Source organism: Salmo salar, chromosome ssa09 (genome assembly GCF_905237065.1).
Source record: "Salmo salar chromosome ssa09, Ssal_v3.1, whole genome shotgun sequence".
Taxonomy (NCBI): Eukaryota; Metazoa; Chordata; class Actinopteri; order Salmoniformes; family Salmonidae; genus Salmo; species Salmo salar.
The window spans coordinates 96,366,727-96,389,514 of record NC_059450.1 but is presented as its reverse complement, the minus strand read 5'-3'; the positions used below and the strand labels follow the sequence as shown (position 1 = coordinate 96,389,514).

The window sequence follows — 22,788 nt, the reverse complement described above, 5'->3', positions numbered from 1 at the left end:
CTTGCCAAAATTATAGTTCGTTAACAAGACATTTGTGGAGTGGTTGAAAAATGAGTTTTAATGACTCCAACCTAAGTGTATGTAAACTTCCCACTTCAACTGTATTTCCATGTATATAAACAGCTCAGGATAGTATACCACTACAGACAAGGAATAGGCACGGATAACCCAATACCTGAACACATGTAAGCATTTGAATGGGCTACACGAGTGAGCGTTTATTTTTTGAGAGATTTTTCATAGGCCTATTTTACTAATTGAAACGCTTTGTCTTAATTCAATTATCTGGTGACATTTCTCCATACAATGATATACTATGACATTTGAAATTCTTACATTTAAAAAAATTTCAACTTTTGAATGAAGTTTCAGTGTCTTGAGCTACTGCTGTCTATTTATCCCTCCAGGCTACCCTGACATCAGTATGTATTCATCCCTCCAGGCTACCCTGACATCAGTATGTATTCATCCCTCCAGGCTACCCTGACATCAGTATGTATTTATCCCTCCAGGCTACCCTGACATCAGTATGTATTTACCCTGACATCAGTATGTATTTATCCCTCCAGGCTACCCTGACAGCAGTATGTATTTATCCCTCCAGGCTACCCTGACATCAGTATGTATTTACCTCCCTCCCTGACATCAGTATGTATTCATCCCTCCAGGCTACCCTGACATCAGTATGTATTTATCCCTCCAGGCTACCCTGGCATCAGCATGTATTTATCCCTCCAGGCTACCCTGACTTCAGTATGCTATTTATCCCTCCAGGCTACCCTGACATCAGTATGTTTTTATCCCTCCAGGCTACCCTGACATCAGTATGTATTTACCCTGACATCAGTATGTATTTATCCCTCCAGGCTACCCTGACATCAGTATGTATTTATCCCTCCAGGCTACCCTGACATCAGTATGTATTTATCCCTCCAGGCTACCCTGACATCAGTATGTATTTATCCCTCCAGGCTACCCTGACATCAGTATGTATTTACCCTGACATCAGTATGTATTTATCCCTCCAGGCTACCCTGACAGCAGTATGTATTTATCCCTCCAGGCTACCCTGACAACAGTATGTATTTACCCTGACATCAGTATGTATTTATCCCTCCAGGCTACCCTGACAGCAGTATGTATTTATCCCTCCAGGCTACCCTGGCATCAGCATGTATTTATCCCTCCAGGCTACCCTGACTTCAGCATGCTATTCCCCCAATTCAAATAGCATTTACAGGTGCTCACATAAGAGAGTTTCAACAATACCTGACACAGATCAATGCAAAAATATTCACCAGAAAAGCCATGATCAGTACGATCATGGTGAAAAATCTGACTTCTCTTTTGCTGTTAGCCAAACAACCAGAGAAAAGCAGCATGTTTGCTATTTTTTGTTGTTGTTGTTATTTTGTTTAGAATTTGGACTATCCGGACACCTGAAAAAATGTCATGAAAATATTTGAATAATAAATGTTTCTTACCTTCTCGGCCCATGCCCATAGTCCTATGCCCAGGAAGGCTGCTCCCAGTAACTGTTGAATAAAACACAGAAGCAGAAGGTTACATGACATACAAACACTACGCATATTCCATCAAAGTAAACTGACTGTACACATATACACTACATTAGCAAAAGTATGTGGACACCTGCTCGTCAAACATTTCATTACAAAATCATGGGCATTAATATGGAGTTGGTCCCCACTTTGCTGCTATAACAACATTCACTCATCTGGGAAGGCTTTGACTTGATGCTGGAACATTGCTGCGGGGACTTGCTTCCAATCAGCCACAAGAGCATTAGTGAGGTCAGGCACTGATGTTGGGCGATTAGGCCGGCCACGCAGTCGGCTTTCCAATTCATCCCAAAGGTGTTCGATGGGGTTGAGGTCAGGGCTCTGTGCAGGCAAGTCAAGTTCTTCCACAAAACAATTTCTGTATGGACCTCGCTATGTGCACGGAGGCATTGTTATGCTGAAACAGGAAAGGGCCTTGCCCAAACAGTTGCCACAAAGTCGTCTAGAATGTCATTGTATGTTGGGCAGGTAGCGTTCTCCTGGCATCTGCCAAACTCAGATTCATCCATTGGATTGTCAGATGGTGAAGCATGATTTATCACTCCATAGTCCAACAGCGGCAAGTTTTACACCACTCTAGCCGACGCTTGGCATTGCGCATGGTGATCTTAGGCTTGTATGCGGCTGCTCAGCCATGGAAACTTATTTCATGAAGCTCCCAACTAATAAATAGTTATTGTGTTGAAGTTGCTTCGAGAGGCAGTTTGGAACTCAGTAGTGAGTGTTGCAACCAAAGATAGACAATTTTTACGCGCTACACGCTTCAGCGGTCCTGTTATATGAGGTTATGTGGCCTACCACTTCGCGGCTGAGCCGTTGTTGCTCCTAAATGTTTGCACTTCACAATAACAGCACGTACAGTTGACCGGGGCAGGTCTAACAGGGCAGAAATGTTATGAACTGACTTGTTGGAAAGGTGGCATCCTATGATGGTGCAACGTTGAAAGTTACTGAGCTCTTTAGTAAGGCCATTCTGCAGCCAATGTTTCCCTATGGAGATGGCATGGCGGTGTGCTCGATTTTATACACTTGTCAGCAACGGGTGTGGCTGAAATAGACGGATACACTAATTTGAAGGGGTGTCCACATACTTTTGTATATATAGCTGTTAGCAGTTGATGTTACTCTTCAGTAACACAGACCCCAAAGAAAATCAGGGGGAGAAAAATAGGTTTATTCAAAGAACAGTATAGTCAGGTAGAGTACAATACAGTACAATATAGTATAGTTCAGTACAGTATAGTTCAGTAGAGTACAATAGAGTATAGTTCAGTAGAGTACAATACAGTACAGTGTCATGACGTTGGCCTGTGGGTAAGGTTTATGACCCCCCCCCCCCATAAATACCTTTCTCCCTTCCCCTCTCTTACTGACCCTACTGAAGGACTGCTGTCCTGTTAAATATAGAGAGTCTGGGAACATCAAACAAATGGGGAAAGGAACCATATTTTGTTAATAAAACCAGTTGGAAATATGCTTGATAACGTAATGAGTATGGATTTCATTTCGGTTGTCATCTGAGACATTATGACTGATGACAGGACGACATAAACTGTATCTGAGAAAGTATACGCCCTCTAGTTATCAGAGTCACATGGAATTGTTATGCAATTGAAATGTTTGATATTGAAATTGTTTGTTAGGAGATGAAATGTAATTTTAGCTTCCAAATGAGAGAATTGGGTTTTCATAAGGAAAGTGCCCTGCTTGATCAGTGGCCCACCCCTGTGAAGAGGAGGGGTTATAAACGATGAAACACATCCTTCCCCCCTCTCCACTATATAAGCCTTTGACGAAAAGATATCCACGTTGTTCCAGCACGTGAGGTCTGCAGCCTCTACGTTAGAAGGACACACATGTCAAGGACAGAACTAAGCCAACCTCGGCGTGAGCTTTGGTGGCGAATGGTATGAACTTTGAGCTTATTCACTACAGAAGTGATACTGCCGCTGTAGACGTGGGCTAGGAAAGGACGGACGACGGATCCAGTCTAACAGACGGCCGAAGATACCACCACATATCCAATTTACCACCAGAGACATTCTTAAGAGTTTACAGGAAGATCTGTTGGCCAACCCGGCCAGCATCTACGACCAATCTACCGAAGCGCAGCTCAGAGTAAATATTTATTGCATTTTCCTTTTCCAAATGGGCGGTAATTTAGAATGCATAAGATAATGTATTTACGATAGCCTAGCTGCTGTTTCTCTGTTCCTAAATCTTCCCGCTCTTTCATTCAAGCCCAACCCCCTTTCCTTTGTGTAACCAGGTTCCGTCCACCGGGACGTTTTCTGTATGACATCATTTGTATTCGGTGTATTTGTAATTCTGTGTGATTAGTTAGGTATTTAGTAAATAAATAATTAAACCCAATTTTGTATTGCTGATTCAACTTGTTAGCCAGGGTTCGTGAAGATAGCCAAGAATTTACAACTTTCATTATGAGACTGAAAATAAGATAAGGGTTAATATTGACTGCTATCGATGTAAAATATTACAAAGTATTTTAAGAGTTTATTCGGAAGATAACGGCTCTATAAACGTTCTTCCGTGGTGCCCCGACTTTCTAGTTAATTACATTTACATGATTAGCTTAATCAGGTAATATTAATTACAGAGAAATCATTTTATAAGTTAGCATGTCATATCACTTAATCCGGCATAGCCAAAGACACGACAACAGTATAGTTCAGTACAGTATAGTTCAGTAGAGTACAATAGAGTATAGTTCAGTAGAGTTCAATACAGTACAATAGAGTATAGTACAGTATAGTTCAGTAGAGTACAATAGAGTATAGTTCAGTTCAGTAGAGTAGAGTTCAGTAGAGTAGAGTTCAATTGCCTGAGAAGCAGTTCACACAGGTGTTCAGTTGATGAAATCAATGCTGCATACACCGGTTGTAAAACAATCTCTGAAGCGCTCACAATTGGCCAGGATTCTCCTCTATTCAGTACTGGCCATGTAATTCTGACAAGAGCGAGAGAGAGTGCGAGAGATGCGAGAGAGAGAGTGCGAGAGAAAGAGTGCGAGAGAAAGAGAGAGGTTGTTCAGACAAACTGTTTTAAAGGGATCATTTGGGAATGTGGCACTTTATATAGAGTCAGAGGAACTTGTGGATTCCATGTGTATGTCTCTGTTTGCAGTATGAAGGAAGTTAGAGGCAGTTTTACGAGCCAACTCTAAAAACACAACACTGAACAATACATTATTGTTGCAAACATTTTGCAAATAATCTACTAGATTAAATTAGGTTTAATCAGTAAAGTGAGCAGGCAGCGATGACCCCCATCTTAATTTAAATAATTAGGATGATTGTCTATTGTATATATTGATAATTTAAAAAAGGTAAACTATTTTCCCGTCCTTTCTGCTGGGCCTATAAATCCTATATTGAAGGTCAGGGTGCCCCTGGGACCTGGCTGTGACTTTTATTTGACATTTATTTTACCTGGGGAGTACACCAGAGTGAGTCCAGGTAAGGTATTAGTTGGAGATCAGAGGTTAGTGTAGTCCCATCAAACTAATCCAGTGGGATTAGCGAGATAGAAACGCTCACTCAAATGCTCTCTCTCTCTCCATCTCCACCGTGTCTCTCTCCACCTCCATCTATCTCTCTCTCTATCCCTCCATCTCTCTCTCTACCTCCCTCCATCTCTCTCTACCTCCCTCCATCTCTCTCCATCTCTCTCTCTCTCTCTCTCCCACCATCTCTCTCTCTCTCCCTCCCTCTCCCTCCCACCACCTCCCTCCATCTCTACCTCTCTCTCTCTCTCCCCATCTCTCCCTCCATCTCCCTCTCTCCCTCCATCTCTCCCACCATCTCTCTCTCTCTCTCCCTCCCACCATCTCTCTCTACCTCCCTCCATCTCTCTCTCCCTCCATCCATCTCTCTCCCCATCTCCCTCCCTCCCACCATCTCTCTCTCTCTCTCTCTCTCTCTCTCCACCTCTACCTCTCTCTCTCTCTCTCTCTCTCTCTCCCCATCTCTCCCTCCATCTCCCTCCCACCATCTCTCTCTCCCTCCATCCCACCATCTCTCCCTCCCACCATCTCTCTCTCTCCCTCCCACCATCTCTCCCTCCCACCATCTCTCTCTCTCCCTCCCACCATCTCTCTCTCTCCCTCCATCTCTCCCTCCCACCATCTCTCTCTCTCCCTCCCTCCCACCATCTCTCTCTCTACCTCCCTCCATCTCTCTCTCCCTCCATCCATCTCTCTCCCCATCTCCCTCCCTCCCACCATCTCTCTCTCTCTCCCACCACCTCCCTCCATCTCTACCTCTCTCTCTCTCTCCCCATCTCTCCCTCCATCTCTCCCTCCCACCATCTCTCCCTCCCACCATCTCTCCCTCTCACCATCTCTCTCTCTCTCTCCCTCCCACCACCTCCCTCCATCTCTACCTCTCTCTCTCTCTCTCCATCTCTCCCTCCATCTCCCTCCCACCATCTCTCTCTCTCCCTCCATCTCCCTCCCACCATCTCTCTCTCTCTCTCTCTCCCTCCCACCACCTCCCTCCATCTCTACCTCTCTCTCTCTCTCCCCATCTCTCCCTCCATCTCCCTCCCACCATCTCTCTCTCTCCCTCCATCTCTCCCACCATCTCTCTCTCTCTCTCTCCCTCCCACCATCTCTCTCTCTACCTCCCTCCATCTCTCTCTACCTCCATCCATCTCTCTCCCCATCTCCCTCCCTCCCACCATCTCTCTCTCTCTCTCTCTCTCCCTCCCACCACCTCCCTCCATCTCTACCTCTCTCTCTCTCTCTCCCCATCTCTCCCTCCATCTCCCTCCCACCATCTCTCTCTCCCTCCATCCCACCATCTCTCCCTCCCACCATGTCTCTCTCTCTCCCACCACCTCCCTCCATCTCTACCTCTCTCTCTCTCTCTCTCCCCATCTCTCCCTCCATCTCTCTCCAGCCCACCATCTCTCCCTCCCACCATCTCTCCCTCTCCCTCCCACCATCTCTCCCTCTCACCATCTCTCCCTCTCACCATCTCTCTCTCTCTCCCTCCCACCACCTCCCTCCATCTCTACCTCTCTCTCTCTCCCCATCTCTCCCTCCATCTCCCTCCCACCATCTCTCTCTCCCTCCATCTCTCTCTCTCTCCCACCATCTCTCTCTCTACCTCCCTCCATCTCTCTCTACCTCCATCCATCTCTCTCCCCATCTCCCTCCCTCCCACCATCTCTCTCTCTCTCTCTCTCCCACCACCTCCCTCCATCTCTACCTCTCTCTCTCTCTCCCCATCTCTCCCTCCATCTCCCCCTTCTCTCTCACCTCTCTTCCCTCCCACCATCTCTCTCTCTCTCCCTCCCTCCCTCCCACCATCTCTCTCTCTACCTCCCTCCATCTCTCTCTCCCTCCATCCATCTCCCTCCCTCCCACCATCTCTCTCTCTCTCTCTCCCACCACCTCCCTCCATCTCTACCTCTCTCTCTCTCTCCCCATATCTCTCTCCATCCCACCATCTCTCCCTCCCACCATCTCTCCCTCTCCCTCTCACCATCTCTCCCTCTCACCATCTCTCCCTCTCACCATCTCTCTCTCTACCTCCCTCCATCTCTCTCTCCCTCCATCCATCTCCCTCCCTCCCACCATCTCTCTCTCTCTCTCTCCCACCACCTCCCTCCATCTCTACCTCTCTCTCTCTCTCCCCATATCTCTCTCCATCCCACCATCTCTCCCTCCCACCATCTCTCCCTCTCCCTCTCACCATCTCTCCCTCTCACCATCTCTCCCTCTCACCATCTCTCTCCCCCTCTCTCCCACCATCTCTCTCTCCCCCTCTCTCCCACCATCTCTCCCACCATCTCTCTCCCCCCATCTCTCTCTCCCTCCATCCCACCATCTCTCCCTCCCACCATCTCTCTCTCTCCCTCCCACCATCTCTCCCTCCCACCATCTCTCTCTCTCCCTCCCACCATCTCTCTCTCTCTCTCCCTCCATCTCTCCCTCCCACCATCTCTCTCTCTCCCTCCCTCCCACCATCTCTCTCTCTACCTCCCTCCATCTCTCTCTCCCTCCATCCATCTCTCTCCCCATCTCCCTCCCTCCCACCATCTCTCTCTCTCTCCCACCACCTCCCTCCATCTCTACCTCTCTCTCTCTCTCTCCCCATCTCTCCCTCCCACCATCTCTCCCTCCCACCATCTCTCCCTCCCACCATCTCTCTCTCTCTCTCTCTCTCTCTCCCTCCCACCACCTCCCTCCATCTCTACCTCTCTCTCTCTCTCCCCATCTCTCCCTCCATCTCCCTCCCACCATCTCTCTCTCCCTCCCTCCCACCATCTCTCTCTCTCCCTCCCACCATCTCTCTCCCTCCATCTCTCCCTCCCACCGTCTCTCTCTCTCTCCCTCCCTCCCACCATCTCTCTCTACCTCCCTCCATCTCTCTCTCCCTCCATCCATCTCCCTCCCTCCCACCATCTCTCTCTCTCTCTCCCACCACCTCCCTCCATCTCTACCTCTCTCTCTCTCTCCCCATATCTCTCTCCATCCCACCATCTCTCCCTCCCACCATCTCTCCCTCTCCCTCTCACCATCTCTCCCTCTCACCATCTCTCCCTCTCACCATCTCTCTCCCCCTCTCTCCCACCATCTCTCTCTCCCCCCCTCTCTCCCACCATCTCTCTCCCCCCCTCTCTCCCACCGTCTCTCTCTCCCACCGTCTCTCTCTCCCACCATCTCTCTCTCCCTCCATCTCTCTCTCCCTCCATCTCTCCCTCTCACCATCTCTCTCTCTCTCTCTCCCTCCCACCACCTCCCTCCATCTCTACCTCTCTCTCTCTCTCCCCATCTCTCCCTCCATCTCCCTCCCACCATCTCTCTCTCCCTCCCTCCCACCATCTCTCTCTCTCCCTCCCACCATCTCTCTCCCTCCATCTCTCCCTCCCACCGTCTCTCTCTCTCTCCCTCCCTCCCACCATCTCTCTCTACCTCCCTCCATCTCTCTCTCCCTCCATCCATCTCCCTCCCTCCCACCATCTCTCTCTCTCTCTCCCACCACCTCCCTCCATCTCTACCTCTCTCTCTCTCTCCCCATATCTCTCTCCATCCCACCATCTCTCCCTCCCACCATCTCTCCCTCTCCCTCTCACCATCTCTCCCTCTCACCATCTCTCCCTCTCACCATCTCTCACCATCTCTCTCCCCCTCTCTCCCACCATCTCTCTCTCCCACCATCTCTCCCACCATCTCTCTCCCACCGTCTCTCTCTCCCACCGTCTCTCTCTCCCACCGTCTCTCTCTCCCACCATCTCTCTCTCCCTCCATCTCTCTCTCTCTCCTCCCCATCTCTCTCTCTCTCTCCCCATCTCTCTCTCTCTCCATCTCTCTCTCGTTTGTATGTATCATAATCACACTGCGGCTAGGGATTCCATCCTATCTCCATGCGGACAGTAGGATAATAGACAGTTGGGGGAGAAGCTCTCCTTAATCCATGTGATCCTGTTAACCTTGGTCTCAGAGTGCGAGTTAACCTCAGTTTACCCAACCTTAACCCTAGGCTACACAGCCAGTCCCATGCTCAGCTCAGTGCTTTATATAAACTAGGAAAGGGCCTACATACTAGACACTTTCCATCAACAGATGAATGAATGACCTTTCAAAGCCAACCACATTCATCGGTTATATACTCTGCTGAAAAAAGATTCACACATTCCCAATTCACCACACCTCATAATGTGTAATCAACGTAGGGCCTATCAGATGACTGGATGTGTTATCTGGGGTGCAACAAACCACACAACTGCCTTTCTCAGGGACTAGAATACATTAAGATAGTAACAGAGTTGTATAATGTTACAGTGGAGACCTGATATTAATAACAGAGTTGTATAATGTTACAGTGGAGACCTGATATTAATAACAGAGTTGTATAATGTTACAGTGGAGACCTGATATTAATAACAGAGTTGTATAATGTTACAGTGGAGACCTGATATCAATAACAGAGTTGTATAATGTTACAGTGGAGACCTGATATTAATAACAGAGTTGTATAATGTTACAGTGGAGACCTGATATTAAACAGAGTTGTATAATGTTACAGTGGAGACCTGATATTAAACAGAGTTGTATAATGTTACAGTGGAGACCTGATATTAAACAGAGTTGTATAATGTTACAGTGGAGACCTGATATTAATAACAGAGTTGTATAATGTTACAGTGGAGACCTGATATTAATAACAGAGTTGTATAATGTTACAGTGGAGACCTGATATTAATAACAGAGTTGTATAATGTTACAGTGGAGACCTGATATTAATAACAGAGTTGTATAATGTTACAGTGGAGACCTGATATTAATAACAGAGTTGTATAATGTTACAGTGGAGACCTGATATTAATAACAGAGTTGTATAATGTTACAGTGGAGACCTGATATTAATAACAGAGTTGTATAATGTTACAGTGGTGACCTGATATTAATAACAGAGTTGTATAATGTTACAGTGGTGACCTGATATTAAACAGAGTTGTATAATGTTACAGTGGAGACCTGATATTAAACAGAGTTGTATAATGTTACAGTGGAGACCTGATATTAAACAGAGTTGTATAATGTTACAGTGGAGACCTGATATTAATAACAGAGTTGTATAATGTTACAGTGGAGACCTGATATTAATAACAGAGTTGTATAATGTTACAGTGGAGACCTGATATTAAACAGAGTTGTATAATGTTACAGTGGAGACCTGATATTAAACAGAGTTGTATAATGTTACAGTGGAGACCTGATATTAAACAGAGTTGTATAATGTTACAGTGGAGACCTGATATTAAACAGAGTTGTATAATGTTACAGTGGAGACCTGATATTAAACAGAGTTGTATAATGTTACAGTGGAGACCTGATATTAAACAGAGTTGTATAATGTTACAGTGGAGACCTGATATTAAACAGAGTTGTATAATGTTACAGTGGAGACCTGATATTAATAACAGAGTTGTATAATGTTACAGTGGAGACCATAAGGTTCATACAGATAGCATCCAGGCTGCTCAGAAACTCTGTTAATTACAACCCTGTAAGGTTCCCAAACATCTGAGAACTGGAGTGAAAAACATGATTAATTACGACGTGGATAAAAGACAGAGTCAGCTAATTATGTTTACAAGCTAGATTAGTGGTTCTTAACTGGTTTATCCTCAGGACCCAAAATACAATCTGGAGAAAACACTTTATTTTTTACACTATATTGATAGTAAATGTAGCAATTACATAACAAGGGAACTACATTCTCACCTCTTTCATTGTCAATAATAAAATGTTGCCCATATTCTTGATGAAGAATGCTAGTAAACTCCCTGGCTTGAGACCAAATGTGTGTGTGTGTGTGTGTGTGTGTGTGTGTGTGTATGTGTGTATGTATATGAAGAAAATTGAAGAAAATTTGTTCAGAGATTAAATTATTTACAAACGTAAGTTAATTATCATTTCTACACACTAAGTTGTTTAAGTTCAGACTGGAGTAGTTTTTCATTGAAACAAAATTAATATTTTCACTCAGACACCTGCGACCCACTCAAAACCAAAATATGGGTCGCGACCCACCAGCTGAGAATCACTGAGCTAGACAGGTAGGTGTTATTTCTGGGAGTCAACAACTAGCCAAACTGAACACGAGAAGTGTTATTTCTGGGAGTCAACAACTAGCCAAACTGACCACGAGAAGTGTTATTTCTGGGAGTCAACAACTAGCCAAACTGACCACGAGAAGTGTTATTTCTGGGAGTCAACAACTAGCCAAACTGGCCATTAGAAGTGTAAGAAATATGCAGGCCTAGTAGGTCTCAAGTTAGCTAGCCTAGTTCCTTTTAGGTCTAGCAGTTAGCCTAGCAGCATATTGGATGACTGTCATTCATATTCCATTCACCCAGTTCAATGTAACATTGATAGGTTTAGGATACTAAATGATACTCTAATGTTCCCTATACCCATCACAAGGTTGCTACAACCTAGACTACAAAAGGAGTTTCTATTGGACAAATTCAGGGAGGTCCCTCCCCATTTTGTTCCGTTTGCTTCTGTTTAAGAAACATTTGCAATAGAAATCGGGGGAATGAATACACCCTTGATGCACCGCACACACAGTTCAAATCCATTTTTATTGGTCACATGCGCCGAATACAACGAGTGTAGTCTTTACAGTGAAATGCTGACTTATGCCCCAACAATGCAGAGTTGAAAAAAATATATATACATTTTTTTCAGAATAAAAAAGAAATAGTATAACAATAAAAAAAATAACGAGGCTATATACAGGAAGTACAAGGTAATAACACGGCTATATACAGGAAGTACAAGGTAATAACACGGCTATACACAGGGAGTACCAGGTAATAACACGGCTATATACAGGGAGTACCAGGTAATAACACGGCTATATACAGGGAGTACCAGGTAATAACACGGCTATACACCGGGAGTACCAGGTAATAACAAGGCTACATACAGGGAGTACCAGGTAATAACAAGGCTACATACAGGGAGTACCAGATATTAACACGGCTATATACAGGACGTACCAGGTAATAACACGGCTATATACAGGAAGTACCAGGTAATAACATGGCTATATACAGGGAGTACCAGATATTAACATGGCTATATACAAGGAGTACCAGTACCTAGTCAATATGCAGGGGTACCAGGTAGTAACATGGCTGTATACAAGGAGTACCACTACCTAGTTAATGTTCAGGGGTACGAGGTACATCTGGGTAGGAGTAAAAGTGACTAGACAATCAGGATAGATAATAAACAGAGTAGCAGCAGCGCATGTGCAGAGTATAAAAGACTGTCTATGTGTGAGTGTGTGTGTCGTCAAAATGCATGTGTGTGAGCGTATGTAGTGTGTGTGTTTGTCACAGGAGCTTGGTGGCACCTTAATTGGAGAGGACAGGCTCGTGGTAATGGCTGGAGAGGAATTAGTGGAATGGTATCAAATCATGTTTAAAAAAGAAATGTGTTTCCATGTATTTGACGCCGTTCCATTCGCTCCGTTCCAGACATTATTATGAGCTGTCCTCCCCCTCAGCAGCCTCCACTGGTGTGTGTTTGCATGTATGTGTGTGTTGTGGAATGTCAGTCTAGTATGTGTGAGTGTGTGCATAGAGTCAGTGCAAAACAATTGAGATAATGAAATCAATAATCAAGCAGCTCAAATGACAGCAAACTATGTACACTTTTGTTTGTTTAACTTTGTTTCTATTGTCATTTATTTTGATATATCTATTATAATGATCCTGATAAATGAATTTGCCTGGATCAGAGAAGCTGTCTGCCTCTTCACGTTCATATTTGCATGGCACGGTGGAGATCACACAAACAAATATACATTTTCCACAGGTCAGAGAGGCAGACGGCAAAGTTTAGACAAACCCCAAATGTTGCAAACCAAATGCTAAGCTAATAGCATGGGGAAATATTGTCTAGACACTTTTTACTGTGGGAGATTAAGTTTATAAATTGACTGGCTGGGATGTGGGACAGTGGAAGCAAATTATTAAATCTAATAGAACTGTTCACAGGTATTACCTGAAGAATGCAGGGATTGTGGCACAATTTTTTATTTTACCTTTATTTAACTAGGCAAGTCAGTTAAGAACACATTCTTATTTTCAATGACGGCCTAGGAACAGTGGGTTAACTGTCTTGTTCAGGGGCAGAATGACAGATTTGTACCTTGTCAGCTCGGGGATTCACTCTTGCAACTGAAAGAGTCCAACGCTCTAACCACTAGGCTACGCTGCCGCCCCAAACTATAACTCCCTGCTATCAACCAATCAGCATCCAAACAACCAGTTTTATAATTACTACTTAGGCTTGCAACATAAAATAACCCTGTCCCTGACTAGCCTATCAGCTCTTTGTGTGTGACCATGACAGTGTTGCTGACACGAAATCAGTGGCTACTGTGTACTGTATACTAGCTCACTGTCTAAGTCATGCTTTACGAGGTGTGTATGGGCGGAGTAGGTTAGCTCAGAGTGAGAGTTGCTATTGTATGAGGTTAACAGTCAAGGATAGGCCAGGCATTAAGGCAGTAGAGTACAGAGACAGTTTGCTAGCTGTCTTATTCCAACAGCACAACCATGCATACCAACACACATAGGCCTACACACACCCAAACCTACCCTACAAACAGCTATTCATCAGAACTATGGGGAGCACCCACCCACAGTGTAATTTACTACCTACTATTGTTGGCATTCTGCTGTCCCACATTACTAACAGATTAGGACTGCTGGGAACCACACAATAGACTCCACACAAATACGCACAATATTGCCCAAATGAGTCAAATATTATCAGATGGATGATGGATCATCAAAGAAGAGTTATATATATATGAGAGCGAGAGGAAATGGGAAAATTGACCGTTTCAAATCAACAAATCACTCATAATGGTGGGATGTATACGTCTGACACATTCACCTGGCAGATGATCACTGTGAAAGGTAGCTACCATCACCAAATCAATAACAGGAAATGATCTTAAGTGATCACTATCTATGGGACTAACCTACTGTACAGTATTTGAGGATTTGTTCGATAAAGAACATCGGAAAATATAGTTTTAGGGCTAGGCGATCGAGCATAGTTTTAACTTGTTTTAGTTCCTTTGTCTCTTTTTGGGGCAGCACTAGAAAAACTCTGGTTTAGAATAAATACATGCAGGTGTGAAATACAAAATGTTCGCTACTTACCCAAAATATGATGTTAAATCCAAACAAGAAGTATTTGACACTGCAACTCACTTCGGCTCCTTTAAAATGCTGGCGTTTTTGACTGCTAACGTTACTCATCCTGGTAACGTCGAGGCTAGCTAGCTAGCTAACAATGTAGACGCCACTGGTTAGTTAGCTTGTTAGCTAACCTACAATCACGACAATGACAAACTAACTACTATTTGTGTAACGCACAGGCTAGCTATCTCCATAAAACAACTTTGGGAAGAAAAAAAATCTGCTAACTAGCTAGCTAGCCAGCCAGCCAAATCACAAATACATCGCCGGCTAGCTAGTTAGCTGGAGTTAGCTTACTAGCTAACAACAGATCCAAAAGCACTTTGGACAAAATATACATTCATCTGCGGTTCAAATGTACAACGTTACTCTCCATAACTAAACATATATAGTTGAAAGCTAAATCCAAATAATGATTGTTTTGTTGATGATATATATAGTCGATTTCTCCCGTTCATAGCATTTGGTTGTTTTGCATTTCACCTTTCTTGTTGACAACAACCCCTCGCTGTCATATGAACCGAGGAAACCCGTCTGGATAAGTTTTTTCCAGAGCGACCTGCAGTGGAATTATTCGGGAACAGCACTGCTGGTACTTGTATTTTTCCTGGTGCAGTACACAGACCCAAACAGAACAATGGTGAATGATGAACATACCATCTGAAAACGATTTAGCTATTTGTACAACATAAATAACGTTACATACGTACCAAGTAAGAGGCACTGGCAATTGTTGCATTTGTTATTTGACCGTTTAAAATGTGACTTTTTTTTATGACATGTAAACCTTGTACAACTACTACACTAAAACAAAAAAAAATTAAGCAATACAGAATAAGACAATATGTGCAGCAATTTTAAATGTATGGGGGGAAAGATTGTGCTGTGGCTGTGAGCCTATCACTGATAGTCTGGCTAACACTTAACTCTCCAGATCCTCCTGGCATCAGTCTGGAAGAAATTGGTCTTTGACTTTGTCGGCATAATGCATCTATAATGAAGGGGGATGTGATTTTACATCTTGGCTCTCTGTGTCTATTCTCACTCAAGCACAGCCAAACACAGCCCCCGCTTCCATAACAACAGTTGGATTTTTTCAAATCCCCCCCAAAATGTATTTGATTTGAAACAACACGTCTCAACCCCTGAGGGAAAGAAAACAGTTGAGAGAACCAATCAAAGCCGTAGATCAATTTCTGAGCGAATATTGCATTTAACAAATGGCCTCCATTCCAGACCAGCTGTGTGTCACAGCTTTCCCAGTGCTGTGAGTCACTGTGGGTTGTGTCAGCCAGGCTATATCAGTGATTCCTGACCTGTCCATATCTGACCTGTGTTGTACTGCAACCTGGTGTTATGGTAGATTACTACAGGGGAAGATACTGGTCATTAAAACTCCCCTCTTTAGTCCTACAGGTGGCAGTCTATGCATGGCTGTAAATCATCTAATTATGATAACTCCTTCATTTACATGTGTATAGCTGCCCAATATGTAGGCTACATCAAATCAGATTTCCATAAGTCAGTATCCCCAAGATGATGTGTAGCTACTGTCTGGCTATGTTTTCATGACAAATTAGATATTAAAATAGATATAGCAATACTCTAGGATTGCCTGAGGCTAACTTTGGGCTCCTGAGTGGCACAGTGGTCTAAGGCACTGTATCTCAGTGCTAGAAGCATCACTACAGACACCCTGGTTCAAATCCAGTCTTTATCACAACTGGCTGTGATTGGGAGTCCCATAGGGTGGTGCACAATTGTCTGGGTCATTGTAAATAAAAAATTGTTCTTAAAAATGTACTGCATAGTTCTTGAAATGTAAATAAAGCCAGTGGATGTTTAACTCTAGAATCAATATAGTTTGTCCTCACTAGCTGGCTGTGTGAATGACAGATTTCCCTCATGAATACATTCATCTTGTGAGATGGAGAGAGCTGCATCTCAAATGACACTCTCTATTCCCTATATAGTGCACTGCTTTTGACCAGAAACCTATGTATCGTGGTCAAAAATAGTGCACTATTTAGGAAATAGGGTGCCATTTAAGATGCAGAAAAGATGATCTCTTATAGACACCGGTGAGATCGTCGAAGGGGCTCAGAAAGCCCAGAGGTCTGCCTGACAGACTTGTGTTTTCTTGTTAGCTGCTATCTGTATTGATTTTCTCTTGGTGGCTGCTGTTTTGCTGCATTAAATGATTCTGAGTTAGTATGTCATTATAGTCCTTTTCCTCTGTCCTATACTATAAAAAACGATGAGTATGGATAAGAACCATGGTAACTGTGTAGCATTATGTATCGTGACAGAACACCATGAATTTAGGTATTCCCAGATTAGCCTGTTCAAAATCTACATAGTCTTCTTCCTGTTGTAATATCCCTGATTAGCCTCTACATAGGCCCTTCCTACTGTTGTAATGTAACTGAAGTGTTTAGTGAGCTGAAGTGAAAAGAGACAGCGATACAGAGACCACATACACAACATTGATAAAATTAGTGTCAGCACTTTTATTTTGTTTTGTGTTCCGTTATTTAAATAACACATAATTAAGGAGGGGTACATGAGACCTATTGTTGATACACACATACACAACATCATTGGTTGTTAGTCATATTACCAAATCTGTGTCCCAAACTCAAGAAAATCTCCCCCTTTTGTTAAAATACATTCTGTTAAGAACTAATTACAATCAACACTTGGGATTGGGACATAGCCATTCTGTGTTGATAGGCGGGGGGACTCTCAGGGAGGGGGGGTTTACTCAAGGCTGAAACAAACCCACAGTGGCTCCTGTGTTGATTGGCAGGGGGAGACTCTCAGGGGAGGGGGGTTTACTCAAGGCTGAAACAAACCCACAGTGGCTCCTGTGTTGATTGGCAGGGGGAGACTCTCAGGGGAGGGGGGGTTTACTCAAGGCTGAAACAAACCCACAGTGGCTCCTGTGTTGATTGGCAGGGGGAGACTCTCAGGGGAGGGGGGGTTTACTCAAGGCTGAAACAAACCCACAGTGGCTGCACCAGAAATACCCCGATAGCTCTATATTGTTTTGTTGATATATTGTTGATTTCTCCCGTTCGTAGCATTTGGGTGTTTTTTTTGCATTTCCCCTTTCCTGTTGTGAATGTTCTGACAATAACCTTCGCTGTCACAAGGAAAACCAAGTAGCTAAATGTGTTTACTCTGAATAGGATGCCATTTAAGACGCAGCCATGACAGTGAGAAGGTTATTCCTGCTTACCCAAGGTGCCAAGTCACCATAATACCAGCTGTCCCTGTCAGTCAGAGATTCAACACATCAGGGCACACTGTAGCAAAATGCTGTGCAATGGAAAACAAATCCTTATTGGACAAGCTCAGGTAGTCCCTTCCTGTTTCTATCCTTTTTCTTCTTCTTTTTGGTGTCTAATGAATACAGCCCACATGTGACTAGTCAGTAATCTGCTGATGCAGCGGTCACATAAGAGTCCTATGTGTTTAGGGGACAATGATAGAACCATTCCTGTGGTCCTGTTCTGTTTGTGATCCACTACGGGGCCGGAGGGAGAGATGTGGAATGACGTCGGTGGCCTTGGTGGCCTTGGTGACCCCCCCCCCCCGCCTTGAAATACACAATGCCTCCTGAGGGTTGAAGTGCAATGTTTACATTTACTGATAATTGTTTTTTAACTGTATAACATAAACAGGCTATTATATTGTGGTACTATGACAATTATGGAGAACAGTGTGGTTTCTTTTGTGAATGACACCTGTTTCAGCCAATCAAAGTCAGTCCGATACTGTGTGCCAATAGGAATATAGAATGAATCAAAGAAGTACAAAATCAAGTGAAACTTGTTCAAATGCAAAATCTAAAGCAAACTGAAATGTGCATGTGCATTTAGAGTATTGTATGTGGAATACAGGGCCTTGCTTCAGCAAGAGTTTGGTCATTTAACAAACCTACTCCTATCGTCTGATCCCAAACCTAACATCTGACTGCAACATTCTCTCAACCATCTCTTGTGGAATGCCTTTTTTATTTTTTATTAATCTTTCCTATTGGCTACCTTGATCGTTGTGGTACACACAGATGTTTGTCCCTACAACATTAGTGACAACAAAACCTTGGTTTCATATTGATCACTCAGAATGTAGTATTTCTACATACTGTATTTGTTGTCATTTTCATGTCCCCAGTCATTGTTTGTATGTTGTCGGTGCCCGGACAGTAGACATATCATTATTAGAAACGATAACATTGTGTCCCATTGGTTAACATATACTGTAAACCTACACAAACTTCCTCTTTGTCTGTCTCTCTTCTACCTGCCAATGTGTACATTCATTTGAAACAAAGCAGTACATAAAACAACATACAGTAACTGTATATACAGTATATAGAGGGGATAGATGCATTATTGCACTGCGATAGGTAAAGACTGCATAAGAAGTGTTGTGGTTTCCCTGTTCACAAAAAAGGATATACTGTAGTGTACGTTTGCTATTTCCCTGTTCACTAAAAAGGATACACTGTAGTGTACGTTTGTTTCCCTGTTCACTAAAAAGGATATACTGTAGTGTACGTTTGTTTCCCTGTTCACTAAAAAGGATATACTGTAGTGTATGTTTTTTGGGGCCATTTGTGATGCTATCAATACCACAATAACGCCAATGTTTCTTGATTCTTTGCATAGTAAGGTTATGGAATGGTAGAGAAACTACAATGTAACCAGAACCATATCTATAAAATGTCAATATAAATATATGGCTCTGACTCTACCCATTCTATCTCTACGTACTCATTCAGAGGGAAGAGTATAGTCCATCTTTGTTTTCTTAATCTACTAAATATCACGGCAACTTTCAAAGGGATTTCTTGATGAAAGCATAGTCCAGTAAACTGTAATATTATATTACAAAACTCCTATACCTGCCTCCCTGGAGACACTACTACGGTACTGAAACTGATCAATACTCTGTATATATCCCAAATGACACCATATTACCTATATAGTGCACTACTTTTGACTAGGTTCCATAATGCTCGGGTCAAAAGTAGTGCACTATATCCTGTAGAGAATAGGGTACCATTTTGAATACAGCCTCTCTCAAATGAGAATATAGAATTATTTAGAGTAAGCATAAGTGAGCTACTGTAATAATTGTATTTTTCATTGAACTTTTGTCGTAGTCAAATGCAAGTAAGCTAGGTTTACATTTCAGCAATTCCTGAATACAACACATTTAATTTTTTCAATGACATCATCCAAATATAAAGTTGCGGACAGGTCGCTTTGGATTTTAGAATCCCTTCAATTTCCTTTTTGTGAAATAAATGTATAACGTATTTTATAAGAATGAGAGGCAGAGGCAACAGTGAATTGTCCATTCAATCTCCTCTCAGTAATCCCACTGTTGAGCTAACTCTGAGCTTGATGGTCCTGGACTCTTCTATAGCCAGCCAGACAAATCGGTGGGTTTTAGTGGACTTTTGAATCACCAGATAGAAGCAACCTATGTCCCAGCTGTGTTGTAAGGGCATCATATTATCCCTTACTCCTGGATGCTCCAAAGTAACAAACACACAAGATCAGTTCCTTTCAAAGTCCTTTCCATATCTCACCTGTGAGGCAAGCTCTGAGCCCTCCATCTTAGATGCTCCTATACATCAATGAAATTAAGAATTGCCCAAAACCCACCAGTCCCTTTATCAATGTCCTCTCTGGGTTCTCTTCTTCTCTTATTGGGTAAGCTCAGTGGTCCTTTCTCCTGACCCTCTCTCCCCGGCTCCCCCTATAGGTCGGTGCCAAAACTACCCCTCTTAACCCTCAGGCTGCCGCCCCAGCCCCGGGGACTGGTGTTGTGGGTACGCTGCAGTCCTGGAGACCTCAGCCCAGAGTCCTCCGACTCCACTGAAGCATCCGAGTCAGTGAGGGACCTGGTGTTGTAGAGCCTTACTGGGGACCGGATCACCCCAGTAGGGGTGGGAGGTGGGCTGGTGAAGGGGGGGGACTGGCACCCCATGGCCCTGGACTGGTAGGGGCTGAAGGGTGGTTTGGAGCTGATATGGTGGTGCTGGTGGTCGTAGCCCTGGTGGTGCTGGTGGGTGGTGTTGTCACCTAGTGGGGAGATTGGGAGGTTGTGGCCGCTCAGAGCACCTGGGGACGGGCTGTTTTTACGTTTGGCGGCGTTGATGATGTTCTTGGCTAACAGGCGATGGTTTGCCTTGGAGTTGTTGGGGCTGGGGCTGACGATGGGAGACTGGCATCTGGAACCCCAGGGAGGGGACAGGGGTGAGGGGGAGAGAGGAGAGGGGATGGTGCCTTGGTGAGAGGGTCTGGAAGAGGAAGAGTTGGAGATGATGGTGGAGAAAGGCTTGGTTGTCTGGTTGATGTTAGGGGATTGACAGCGGGACCCCCAGGGAGATACAGGCGATATAGGTGAAGTGGTAGTGGATGGTTTAGGCCTGGATAAAGAGGCTGTGGAGAAGGGTTTGGTGGCTTGGTTGACCACAGTGGGTGACTTGCACCTTGTCTCCCAGGGTGGGGAGGCAGGGGAGGTGGCTGTCGCCTGTTGGAGGGGCCTGGAAGTGGGGGGTCCCTCTGGGCTGCTGAACCGACGGGTGAACTGCGGTGTCCTGGTGGGGGTGGTGGCGGGGGTCGTGGTCGGAGGGGACTCCTTCCTCATCTGTGGAGAGAGATTAAAAGTACAGAGACATGAATGTAAAATACCATGATAATGTTAAATTAGGGTATAGAGACATTAATGTAAGGCACCATGATAATGTTAAATTAGGGTATAGAGACAGTAATGTAAGGCACCATGATAATGTTAATCTAGGGTAAAGAGACATGAATGTAAGGCACCATTAAAAATGTTAAATGAGGGAAGATGTGTTTTTTTTGATTGACAGTGCTGTAAGAACTGAAATCTACAACAGACCAAACAAAACAGCACCGGTAGCACTTAGTGTATAGGCTACATGTCACAGATTATGTCGTACTCGTCGCTGAAAATGTCATACTGGATAGAAAAGGACCAAGGCGCAGCGGGTATGTGGATACTCATTCTTTTAATTGGAAAATGAAAAGCATCCACAGGGAAAAACAAAACAATAACCAGTACTCACGATCAACAACAGTTTTGCTGGCTATCCAAAAACGCAGTGCAAAAACAATTCCCCACAACCCCAAAGACAAACACACACACCTATATAGGACTTCCAATCAAAGGCAACTATACACACCTGCCTCCAATTGGAAGTCCCAATCACCAACACAACATTCAACAAACACAAACCACCTGCCACATCCTGACCAAGACTAAGCAATACGCCCTCTGCTGGTCAGGACGTGACACTACAGAATGACCTCAGAACCAGCATATCTACCAGTATATTTAAAGTATATTTAAAACCAAATACTTTTAGACTTTTACTCAAGTAGTATTTTACTGGGTGACTTTCACTTTTACTTGAGTCATTTTCTATTAAGGGTATCTTTACTTTTACTCAAGTACGACAATTGAGTACTTTTTCCACCACTGGGTGTATTTAAGGAAAAGATAGTGAACTGTCCATTTAAAACATTTGAATATATTGAACATGATCGACAGAGGAATTTAGTTATATTCATTCAGCTCACAGACTTGGCTACCTAACTGTTTTTAACCATGTTACATGGTGTCCTTGACAAGAAAACAACAAGTCGGGCTGAAAACAGACTGCATAGCAACCCAGACTATGAGCTCCAATCTGTGTGTGTGTGTGTGTGTGTGTGTGTGTGTGTGTGTGTGTGTGTGTGTGTGTGTGTGTGTGTGTGTGTGTGTGTGTGTGTGTGTGTGTGTGTGTGTGTGTGTGAGCTCCCTTAATTAACCAAACAGGACACCTGGTCTTCAGTGTCCCTCTCACGTTACAGCAGTTTGGCCGAGTTGACTAACCTTTATGGAGATCTGCTGTTCTCTAGGCTCCTGAAGAGCTTGGTAGATCTGCTGTTCTCTAGGCTTCTGAAGAGCTTTGTAGATATGCTGTTCTCTAGGCTTCTGAAGAGCTTGGTAGGTCTGCTGTTCTCTAGGCTCCTGAAGAGCTTGGTAGATATGCTGTTCTCTAGGCTGCTGAAGAGCTTGGTAGATATGCTGTTCTCTAGGCTCCTGAAGAGCTTGGTAGGTCTGCTGTTCTCTAGGCTCCTGAAGAGCTTGGTAGGTCTGCTGTTCTCTAGGCTCCTGAAGAGCTTGGTAGATATGCTGTTCTCTAGGCTGCTGAAGAGCTTGGTAGATATGCTGTTCTCTAGGCTCCTGAAGAGCTTGGTAGATATGCTGTTCTCTAGGCTTCTGAAGAGCTTGGTAGGTCTGCTGTTCTCTAGGCTCCTGAAGAGCTTGGTAGGTCTGCTGTTCTCTAGGCTCCTGAAGAGCTTGGTAGATATGCTGTTCTCTAGGCTGCTGAAGAGCCTGGTACTGTAGGTCTGCT

At 44.1% G+C, this 22,788-nt stretch overlaps 2 protein-coding genes across 4 annotated transcripts in view; both read right to left on the bottom strand.

Annotated features, from left to right (window-relative positions):
• Nucleotides 1-14,892, bottom strand: part of LOC106612270 (tetraspanin-17) — a 101,269-nt gene extending 86,377 nt beyond the window's left edge. The window contains exons 1-2 of the mRNA XM_045724256.1: nt 14,304-14,892; nt 1,485-1,535 (exon numbers count right to left, since the gene is read on the bottom strand). Coding sequence (XP_045580212.1) covers nt 1,485-1,535; nt 14,304-14,402 — 150 coding nt within the window. The 5' untranslated portion in view covers nt 14,403-14,892. The remainder of the gene's footprint in view (nt 1-1,484; nt 1,536-14,303) is intronic.
• A 1,940-nt stretch (nt 14,893-16,832) lies between these two features.
• LOC106591766 (synaptopodin) overlaps nt 16,833-22,788 on the bottom strand; it is a 66,219-nt gene continuing 60,263 nt past the window's right edge. For all 3 annotated transcript variants that reach the window (XM_045724244.1, XM_045724246.1, XM_045724245.1), the window contains exon 5: nt 16,833-21,011. In XM_045724244.1, coding sequence (XP_045580200.1) covers nt 20,118-21,011 — 894 coding nt within the window. In that variant the 3' untranslated portion in view covers nt 16,833-20,117. The remainder of the gene's footprint in view (nt 21,012-22,788) is intronic.